Genomic DNA, 12,017 nt, shown 5'->3' with positions numbered 1-12,017 from the left:
CTTCTCTTCTCTTCTCTTCTCTTCTCTTCTCTTCTCTTCTCTTCTCTTCTCTTCTCTTCTCTTCTCTTCTCTTCTCTTCTCTTCTCTTCTCTTCTCTTCTCTTCTCTTCTCTTCTCTTCTCTCTTCTCTTTTCTCTTCTCTCTTCTCTCTTCTCTCTCTCCTCCCCTCCCTCTTCCCTCCCCTCTCTCAAACCTTACCTTCTGTCTTAGAATGGATACTATGTATTGGTTCCAAGACAGAAGAGTAGTTAGGGATAAGCAATTCAGTAACTTGCTCAGTGTCATATAGCTAAAAAGTGTCTGAAGCCAGATTTGAAAATGGAATCTCCCATTTCCACACCCTGCTTTCTATTCAGTGAGCCACCTAGCTGGCCCCAGAGCTCTATTTTTGACAGTTAACTATGATGGTAGTGGTTTTCTAAGGATGGAATCTATGTTTGCCATTAATTATGTGGAGATAGAAATAAATTTTGTGTCAAAAGGGTCAAAGCTATACTAAACATATCCTTTAGAACTACAGAGTACGAGAGCTATTATATTTTATGCCATTTATATTCTTCATTGTATTTTTTTAAACCCTTACCTTCTGCCTTGGAACCAATACTGTGTATTGGTTCCAAGGCAGAAGAATGGTAAGGGCTAAGCAATGGGGGTTAAGTGACTTGCCCAGGATCACACAGCTGGGAAGTGTCTGAGGCCAGATTTGAATCGAGGACCTCCCATCTCCAGGCCTGGCTCTCAATCCACTGAGCTACCCAGCTTCCCCCTCTTCAATGTATTTCTAAATCAATTAGTCACATCCCAGCATTCTACTTGGAAGATGTTGCTTTTACTTGTAATGCTACTCATACCATGCTGGGAAGATAGTCATTCTTTTCATTGTTGGACAGAATATTTAACATAAGAGAGACTCCTAATGTTTTCAGTGTATTTGTATAGTTATAAACAAGACCATAAACTAGCACTATTGAACTGGGTATTCATATATATTAATAGAGCTCCATATAGCTATATGTGATACTTACAAAAACCTTTAAGGTACTTCCCATATCAAAAATTAGCAAAATTATATTTGGTCCATTTTTCTTTGAAAGCCATATTCACTATGCTTTTTCTATTATTTAAACTAGTCATCAAAGGATCTCCAATATGATGATAAAACTATCTCACTGAATCTCCTTGAGAGCAGGGATCAGGTCTTATTTATCTTCATATCTCCCTCCAGTCTAGCACAATTCATTGAATTTAGTAGGTCCTTGATAAATGTTTATTGATTGAATATTTTTGAATACAACCACTTCCTATTTTCCAGTTACTTTTTTTACTCATGGAGATAAAACCCTTATGAAAAGGCCAGTTATCATTGACTTGTTTATCTGCCTAACTGATTTACCTCTCATTTAAATTCAAGTCAAGTTTTAATTGTGAACAACCCAATCAATACATTATTTAGTTTCTATATTTCCTATCTTCCCTTATGAACTCTTTGCATTAAGACATAAAACTGAGAAAGAAGCTGAGAAGTTACTTGAATAACTTAGTTGGGGAACAGAGAGTAGAAATCTCTCAATATTTCATGGGAAATACCTTTTCTTTTTTTGATGGGCATGAGGAGAAAAGGCTGGGAAATATATTGTCAGTCAGTGGGGAGAATGTTCTGGTACCTTTTTGTTTATCAATAAAACTTCCAACAGCAGTATGTGTACACTCTTTAAGAAATGTAGCTTTTCAACTTGAATTTAACCTGTTCAAAAATTGTGACCTGTTAGAAAGCAGGATAAATCACTCCTGAAAAAGGTTTTAATATACTTCAGTACTATATATCCTTATAGAAGTCTTTCAGAGACCAGCAGCCCCTCAGTTAGTTGATACATGTTGGGGAGTGAAAACTGCTCTTTAATAAGGTTTGACTTAAAGAGCCATTTTTCTTCCATATTACTCTTTCACACACAGTAGCAATCTTCTTTTCTTTGGTTTCATTCTCTGTCTCAGTGGAGATGTGGGAGTGGCCTACAGGATGGTTGATTGGTCAGCTATAATTCTCTTATAGAAAATCCAGAGACAAGGTAACCAGTTTCCCCTCTCTAAGCCTGGCTTTCAATCCACTGAGCCACCCAGCTGCCCCCTGTAGTTTCAAAAGAGAATCCAGTATATTACAATATCAGTAGAATCATGGAAAATTGAGAATCGTGATGTTACTTTGTTTACATTGTTAAAAACAAAAAGTACACATCATGGCTAAAAATTTTAGTCATTTTAAAATACCCTTTTCCCCTTCGTGAGTTATATCTCTTAAAATATATAGGGCACCATATGAATGTTAATTAAAAGAACCCTAAAGTCTCTGAAATCTTTCTTAGGAGATGGTAGAGGGAAGTAACAGATTTCAAGAACTGGAGCTCTCTCTCTCTCTCTCATACACATAAAAACATTCAATGCTCATCTTCAAAGGTACATCTTAAATATGAAATCCGTTTTTTCTCATAAAATGAGTCTTATAAGAGAAGGAAAAGATAATACACAAACACCATAAAATATAAATTAGATTTTTTTCTTCATATATCAGAGGTCTTCCTTTAATATAATAAGAGTAATTTTAGATAAACCATAATGCAACATAGATAATGCAGGTTCCGGAAACCTAGCCTAATATCATACCAATTTACTGAGGGTTACATCAAACCAGAAGATGTGCTCAGTCTGTCATGTTTTATTGCTTAATTAGCAAGTTGTCAAAAACCAACACCATATAAACCCAGAGATTCTTTTTTTCACCTGTTCACTTACTTTTTATTGGAATAATGAGCTGTGGAATGACAGGAAGTATCTTGTTTCCCCCATGTTCCAGCATGTCATGGATTCCTTGTCGAGCAAAAAACTCATAGGGAAATGTCATCTCACAAAGCCCATCAAAAAACAGAGGCAGATAGTGATGGTAATCCAGCTTTTCAATCTCTACCTGAAAATAGAAATAGAATAAATAAAATATGAAAATAGCAATTAAAGGCTACCAGGAAAATAAAGTTAATGAAAGATTATTATCTATCCAGGAGGAGCAAAAAGCAAAACAGTTTATTAAGATTTTAAGAACTAAATCTACATGGTTTTGTGAAGTATGTCATATAGAATTCTATTAGCAATGAGGTTCTTTCACTAATCATTAATCTCAAAGTATATACAGTGTATAGAAATAATCTATTTGGAGATTCCTTTGGACACCTAGATCTTTTATTCAATTTCTGCTTACACTTGACTTTGGTAGGAAATTGCACCTGCCAAAATTCTTTGTGAAATGAAGAAGTTTGGTTATTAGGAAAATTAACTGCAATAGTAAAAATGAACAAAAGAATAAAAAGAATGCTCACATCTGATTTAAAAAATAAAACAATGGAGAACGCATTAATTGACTTAACTGAAATGTAGAGACAACCTTTATTTTATCTCAACCAAAATTTAAACTCTTAAAAGTAATGACAGGCTGAAAATTTTATAGCTTTCTCCCCATTCATTTGTCTCCTGTCTTTTGAGTCATATTTCTTCTTTCTCATCATTTAAAAAATATTCCTTACTCTAGAGGCCAGTCATTGTCAAATAAGGGCTGTTGAAATTGGCACTGGAGCATGCTTGTGCTTTCTCATTAGATGATCAGGGAAGTGAGGCAGCTATCCCCAGAAGCAATTGGGAAGATGCCAGCACACTTTGTGCATCTAGGTCTTAACAGTTCAAAGCAAGGAACTAGACCTGAGATTTTATGATGTTCTACTTTATACAACAGTTTATGCATTGTAATAGATAGAACCTTGTATTCAGGTCCTGGCCTTGACATTGGACAGTTCACTTAACCCTTATGAATTTCATTTTCCTTATCTGCCAAATAAAAGAACTGAACTAAATGATATCTAAAAGTTTCTTCTAGTTTTAAATTTCTATGACTGTGATAGTAGCTAATCTTCTTAGTTCAATATGATGCAGCTTAGCAAATAGAGGCTACATAAAATCAAATTACTGTTATTAATTTGTTGTGGAAAGGATTCTGAAATATTCTTTCAGTATTTAGGCTGACTGATGAGTCTTTACAAATAGCTAAGGAAAAAAAGATAACAAAAGAAAAGGAGAAAGGTAAAGATATATTGAATTGAATGAAGAATTCCAAAGAATAACAAAGAGAGATAATAAGGATTTCTTAAATGTGTAATTCAAAAAAACAGAAAAACCCCCAATAGATTGGGAAAAACAAGAGGTCTTTTAAAGAAAATTAGAAATATTATGGTAAAATTTTAAACAAAAATAAGCATGAGAAAAGACAAAAAAGGAAGGTACTTAAGAGAAGTAGAAGTGATTAAGAATACATGGAAGAACTACACAAGAAAGATCTTAAAATTGATAACCATGATGGTATGGTTACTGATCTAGAGCCAGACATTCTTGAGAATGAAGTCAAGTGGGCCTTAGGAAGCATTGCTAACAATAATGCTAGTAAAAGTAATGGAATTCCAACTGAGTTATTTAAAATCCTAAAAGATGATGCAGTTAAAGTACCATAACTCAATGTCAGCCAATTTGGAAAACTCAACAGTAGCCACTGAATTAGAAATGGTTAATTTATTTCTCAGTCCTAAAGAAGGACAATGCCAAAGAATGCTCAAATTATCAAACACTTTTATTCATTTCACACACTAGCAACGTCTTAAGATTTTATAAGCTAGGCTTCAGCAACATGTGAACCAAGAATAACCAGAAGACCAGGCTTCTTTTCAAGGAGGCAGAGGAACTAGGGAAAAATTGTCATCATTCACAGGTTTATTGAGAAAGCAGGGATTCCTAAGAAAAAAATCAATTTAAGTTTCACTGACTACACTAAAACCTCTGACTGTGTGGATCACAACAAAATGTGGCAAGTTCTCAGAGACAGGAGTATCAGATCATCTTGCCCCCTAAAAAAGAACATGTATGCCAATCAAGAAACAACAGTTAGAATTAAACATAGAACTATCAAACATAGAACTTAGTTTAAGAATGAAGGAGTAGGACAAGGCTGTATATTGTTACATTTATGATTTAACTTATATGTAGAGTACACATCATGTGAAATGCCAGGATGAAAGAATCAAAAGTCAGAATTAAGTCTGCTGGGAGAAATAATCAACAATCTCAGATATACAAATAATACTACTCGGATGAGAGAAAGTAAAGAAGAATTAAGAAGCCTCTTGATGAAGGTGAAAGAGGAGAGTATGAGGCAAGGAGAGCTGGCTTCAAGCTTAATATTAAAAAACAACAACAAAACAACTAAGATCTTTGCAAAAAGACCCATCACTTGGCATCTTGGCAAATACAGGGAGAAGAAATGTAAGCAGTGTCAGATTTTATATTCTTGGGCTCAGAAATGACTACAGATTGTGATTTCAAACCATGAAATTAAAAGATGCTTCTTGGAAGGAAAGCTATGACAAATCTGGATGGTATACTAAAAAGCAGAGACATCACCTTGCTGACAAAAATCCATATAGTCATAGCTATGGTTTTCCAGTAGCAATGTATAGTTGTGATAATTGAACTATAAGGAAAGTTAAGTGCCACAGAATACACACTTTCAAATTGTACTGCTGGATAAGTCTTTTGAGAGTCTCTTGGACAGAAAGGAGATCAAATCAGTCAAAGAAATTATTCTAATGATTGAAGATAAAACTTAAATACTTTGACCAAATAATGAGAAAATAGACCTGTTGAGAAAGACTCTGATATTGGGAAAGACTGAAGGTAAAAAAGGAAAAGGGGATGGCTGGAGGATGAGATGGATAGATAAATAGTGTCATGGAAGCAATGTACCTGAGCTTGTATAGACTTTTGAAAATAGTGGAGGATAGAGGAGCCTGGTGTGTCTATGGGGTCACAAAGATTCAGATATGACTGAACAACAACAAATGCAAAAAGAGACTATGAAATATTCTCTGAAATGATTAATGAACAAATTTAAAATTTTTGCTCATCTAGATGGATTCATCTGGTTTTGATTTTTTCAGCATTAAATAAAGCTAAAATTCCTTATTTCTTTTCTATCTTTATGTAATCCATTTATTTGGCTTCCCCTATCTATAAAGAAAGTCTCATGACATTATCAAAAGGCTCAGAATTTCCTCTTCTCCATATTTTTGATGCACATTCTGCCATGTGCCAAATCGAGCTAACTTCCTTTCCTATGGCATTATTTAAGTCTGTGGCTTCCTTTTGGACCCCTCTCTTTCAAGGAAATGAATCTCTGGTCATATTTCTTTGGGGCTTCTGATATTTCCTTTTTGGCAGCTTGTCTGCTTTCATTTTCTTCCTGCTAAAATACTGCATAAAGGTATCTGCCAAAACCATCTCTATTAAACACTTCTCAGATAACACATCAGTGGCAGTTTTTATCCAGACCCAAGTCATCTTCCTACATGTCTCACCTTTCATGACTCCCTCACCTCACAAACCACATTCCAGGCCCAGCATTAGCTACCCCAACTCCTTCAAATAAGATATTTTAAAGGGGGGTGGGGTGTGAGGAGAAAGAGTGCCAATAATCTATTGCCTGCATCTGGGCTTTCATGAGGTCTTGAGCTACTTAAGTGTAAGTTAATCAAGTGGTGATAACACCCTCCCTTTGGACTGCAAAATTTACTGGGACATTTTACTTTGATCATATTTCTCTTTTCCAACTAAAAAAATATGCAACTATATATAACTATATAAAAAACAATGTCACTCTTAGGACAGTGTAGTCATTAGTGAGTGTATAAGGATGGGATATTTTCTTCACACACCCAAAAAAAGAATTGAGTTTTTCTATGGACCTGTTTGATAAATACTTTCTATTTCTTCTCAGGCACTCTACCTCTATTACAGGTGATTGTTACCTGGTGATTATTGGTACAGTACCTAATTAGGCACAGTGAGGAGATGTGCTTTAAGAATAGAAAACTGATTGAAGTATGGAGGGATAGATCACATACTCATCTTAATTAAAAAGTACCTTACTTAAATGACAGCATGTAATATATAGTGCATTTTACTTTTTACAAAAATAATCACAAAATACTGCAGTAAAAGCAGCATTTATAGGGGAAGGGTAACCCACCTAATTACAATCAACTATAACCACCAACTACATCCCCTACAGTATTATGCAATATCTATTTTCTATTTTCCTATAATTTTATAAAATCAGTTTAACACAAAGACATAACATAAGGCTTTGAATAATGATTTTCCTAAGAAGTTTTTGGGTTATTAATTATAATTAGATCTAGCATTCATATAGTGTTTTACACTTTACAAAATTATCTTATGTGCTCCTCACAATAACCTTGGGAGGTAGTTGCTATTATTATCCCCATTATACAGATAAAGAAGTTGAGACTTAGAGAAATTAAGTAGTTTGCTTGGGGTCCCACTGCTAGTATGCATATGAAACAAGTTCAGAACTGGGTCCTTTCTGATTCCAAATTCAACATTCCATGTACTGGATTCAATGTACAAAAGAATTGTAGTTTAGGACTAATTAATGAATAATTCAAAAGAAACCGTAGGGGAAAGAACACAATTTAGATTTAGAAGGCTCTCATACACACCTCCAGAAAGAGAGCTGAAGGAGCCTGAATATCAAAGCATATGATTTCTCACTTCATTTTCTCTGTGATTATTGTTTGTTCATGTTTGCTTTATGTGAGCCTTCTACAGCATTACCAATGTGGAAATGTTTTGCTTGATCACAAATGTACAACCCAAATCAAGTTGCTTGCCATCTTGTGAAGGGAGGGAGAGTAGAGAAGGAAAGAATTTGGAGCTCAAGATTTTTGAAGAAAGATGTGGAGGATTGCTGCTGCATGTGATTGAAAAAAAATTTAAAACAGATCCAATACTTACCATTGATGTAATTAAGGGCAAGTCACTCAATCTTTCTGAAAGCCTTAGTTTTCCAAACTGAAAATGGGAAAATAATACTGATACAATCCAACCTCACAACTTGGGAAAAGTATTTAGCAAAAATGTAAAACACTAAATGGTAGCAAAATGGATAGAGTTCTGGACTTGGAATCAGGAAAATTTGAGTTCAAATCTGACCTTAGATACTCTCCATTTTTACCACCAGTCACTGTCCTAGAGTCCCAGAGAAGTAAGGAAAACTAGGGAAATATGACTAATGCATGTCAGGGATGGGATTTTAAAAAAAAGTTCACTATGGGAAGTCACCTTTGTTGAAACCCTCCCCTATTTCCATGAGCTGATCTGACAGCTTGTAGAGGTTCAGCTTCAGGTGCAGACTTGAGGACCTATAGCATTCCTTATTTCCAGCCTAAGGCCTTTGGTAACTATAAAAATATTTTTCAATGAATCCTATTTGTTAAATTTTGGACACGTAGTCTTTTTACTATCCTAGTATTGACACTGATTAATCATAAATTCGCTCATTTAGAGAGGTATTTGCCACTGTATGAAGAAATGAAACATGCAGGAAAACTTGATTTTCTTTTTCTTCCTAAGAAAAATCTTATTGAACCAGTAGATAACATTAATCCAGAGGTACTAATGGATATTAGGTGGTAATTTTTTTTTTGGTTTAGCTTCAGGAATTCATGAAGTTAATTAACTAAGGCATAGACAGGTTTTAATTTGCATTGGTGGAAAGAGTATCCACATAAGTGAAATCATGAATCACCAGCAGAAATTAATTACATACTATTCTTAGATGTAATGATTTAGTATATAAATAATGTGCCACATTTTCATCATCTTAATTTCTGAGATTATAACATTGTTTTCCATTTCTTCTCAAAATTTCTTTCCTGTTTTGTATGTTAGCTGTTTTCTATAAGCCTCACACAATTATGCTATTTACTTATTTTGTTATATTACTATTATGCTATTTATGATTCTTATCATGCCTTTGACTAGAGACTTATTTTCACAATTGATACATTTAGAGGCAGATAGAGGTAATAAAGGAAAGGGAAAACTTGAACACAAATCTGATTACATATTTTACTACTGATTTTTCTCCTGATGACAAATAACAGATGGATGAATATAAACACAATTTTTGGAACATACTCAGGTGTATAGTTCCAAGAAACTGTTTCATTTTGTCACCAGTAGCAGAAAATAGAGGCATGCAAAGAGAACACCCAAGAAGTATTCTCTTTTCAGTTTTTGTATATCATCCAGGAGACTCATTGACTGCTGCTGTGAAAACATACATTTTTTAGATAATAAAGGTTAAGCATGCATAAATTCTGACTCTGCTTACAAGTGACCTTTGGGAAGCTGTCTTAGTTAAGTTTTTGATAGAATCTTGAGCTAAGTTTATTTTATAAAATAATTTAATCCTTCACTCCCAAGTACATATTTAAATTGCTTAATGGTAATCATATCCCAGCTAGAATTCTTATTCTTGCTAATCACCATCAGTTACATAGAAAATATGAATGGAAGTCAAAGGGAAGCCTGATTTTGACCCCCACATTTCTTTCCTACCACATTGCCTGAAGTACCTGGCCTTATATTTGCTCCTATAGATTATGTAATTTTGCCTTAAATAGAAAAAAGAATGAAAGCAAAAGAGAGCAAAAACACTCTAAATACCTTAGCAAGTACCATTATCTTAGAAAGAATATTATAACTTTATAGAGGACAGAGCATGTATCTCTACAGTCTTTGTTCATTTCATAAATACATGATATCCATGGTGGAAGTTATAAGGATACTTGGGAGGTAGTTTTATTTAGAGAAGATGTTCCAAATTCAGAGTTAATCTATTATATTGATCTTATTATGTATGACTTTTGGCCCATTCACACAACAGTGCCTTGCACATAGTAGAAAAATCAATATTTGCTGAATGTATGTATGAATAAATGTATAATAGGATTGTTGTTGGGTTTTGTTTTGTCTTAGTGACACCTGAAGTGATGTTAAAAGAACCAGAGGAAGGTTTCCAATGGTGAACATTTGAAAGAATCTCTGAAAAATTCTTAGGAAGATATGGATGACTCACATAAGTAGGAAAAGACACAGAGGGACTATAATCTATCCCAGGAGAGGGAGTCCTTGAATCTCTGAGAACTATAATATATTGAAGTATCAAAGGAATCACTTAACTTGATAAATGAATCATTGCTGTGGAGAATAAATAGACCATTAGTGATTTGGGAGTTTTCTGAAAATCAGCAACTTCAATGTAATATAATTATTATAACTCAAAAGTTATGATAAGGAAATTTGGGGTAATAAAAGTCAGGTTCAAACAATTTTACTGCCTTTGGACAAAGGCCTTTACAAGAGTTAGAGAGATAATGGTGGGTATGTATAATGTGAACTTTCAAGAAGTAACTTCCTAAATCTTCTAGTTCTTTGAAGTTCACAAGGTCCTCCATTCAATTTGTGGGGAGGGGGAAGGAGACTTAGGTGGAGGCTGAAAGCCTCTGCAAGTGGCTCTCCATATCAAACTATAGTTACTATTTTTTCCTCTTTATTTTCTTTTAAACATATATTGTTATTTTATTCCTTTGTTATATGGCCTCAACTCCTTATTTTGATGTGTGTGTGTGTGTGTGTGTGTGTGTGTGTGTGTGTGATGGTATGCTAAAACTTCCTAGAATTTATTTCTTCTAGTTCTGCATTACATTAAAAGCAATTGGAGCTGAGTTGCTCACTGGACAGAGGGCCAGGCCTGGGAGATGGGAGATCCTAGATTCAAATCTGACCTTAGACAAATCCTAGCTGTGTGAGCTTGGACAAGTCATTTAACCCCAATTGCCTAATCCTTACAATTCTTCTGTTTTGGAACTGATAGTTAGTATTGATTCTAAGAGAGAAGTTAAAAGATTTAAAAACCAACACTGAAGAACTGAAGACATTTCTGAAGGACACAGAACAATGAATTCAACCAGTTTCTAGGTTGAAGGAAAGCCTATCTGGCAGACCAAGAAGTTTTCCAGTGATGTTATTTGATAATAGATCAAAATATACTTATTAAAACAATACTAGCCTTCTAGGCTTCTTGGACTTCAACAATAAAAAATTAGTAGAGGAAACAAAAACTAGATTTTACATTTTGGGGGCAATGGTACTTTTAAAAAACTTTTAAATAAGCTATTTTATTTGACAGAATTAATTTCTAAACTAGTATTGAAAATATAGAAAAGATGTATGTAGGATTATTAAAATAGTATTATCTCGTGTTAACATAGTATTTTAAGGTTTAAAAACACTTTGCATACTTTATTTCATTTTATCTTTATCATAGCCCTATGAACTAGGTAGACATATATTACCACTTCCATTTCAGAGATGAAAAAATAAACAGAAAGTTTAAGCTTCCATTACAGAATCTTCTACTTGGCTTTTAAGATCTTTCACAACTTGGCACCTTCCTATCTTTCCAATTTTACTTTACTCCTGTCTACCTACTATAAGACCTAGGATCCAGCTATTTTGGTCTACTTACTGGTTCTCACAGAGGACACACAATTACTGACTCCATATCTTCTTTTTTTTTTTTAAACCCTTGTACTTCGGTGTATTGTCTCATAGGTGGAAGATTGGTAAGGGTGGGCAATGGGGGTCAAGTGACTTGCCCAGGGTCACACAGCTGGGAAGTGGCTGAGGCTGGGTTTGAACCTAGGACCTCCTGTCTCTAGGCCTGGCTCTCACTCCACTGAGCTACCCAGCTGCCCCCTCCATATCTTCTTATTGGGAAAGGAATAGACACTTTTATAGGTCCTACCCTGTGCCAGGCACTAGGTAAGCCACCACCTTTTTTAAAAACAAATATTATTTCGCAAGAACCTTGGGAGAGAGGTGCTAATATTATACTCATTTAATAGTTGAGGGAAATGAGATAACCAGAAGTTAAGTGACTTGTCCAGGATCATAAAACTTAGTAATTGAGGCCATATTTGAACTCAGGTATTACTGATTCCAGATCTACAGTTCTATCTTCACTATCACCAACTTCCTCCACTCAGTGTCCTTTCTGCTCTCTCA

General features: G+C 34.6%; 1 protein-coding gene across 2 annotated transcripts in view; it reads right to left on the bottom strand.

Moving 5' to 3' along the window:
* PACRG (parkin coregulated) overlaps positions 1–12,017 on the bottom strand; it is a 596,812-nt gene that overhangs the window by 297,849 nt on the left and 286,946 nt on the right. For both annotated transcript variants that reach the window (XM_044671843.1, XM_044671842.1), the window contains exon 3: positions 2,787–2,958. In XM_044671843.1, coding sequence (XP_044527778.1) covers positions 2,787–2,958 — 172 coding nt within the window. The remainder of the gene's footprint in view (positions 1–2,786; positions 2,959–12,017) is intronic.

The sequence above is a fragment of the Gracilinanus agilis genome, chromosome 4 (assembly GCF_016433145.1).
Source record: "Gracilinanus agilis isolate LMUSP501 chromosome 4, AgileGrace, whole genome shotgun sequence".
Classification (NCBI taxonomy): Eukaryota; Metazoa; Chordata; class Mammalia; order Didelphimorphia; family Didelphidae; genus Gracilinanus; species Gracilinanus agilis.
This window is presented reverse-complemented; position numbering and strand designations above follow the sequence as displayed.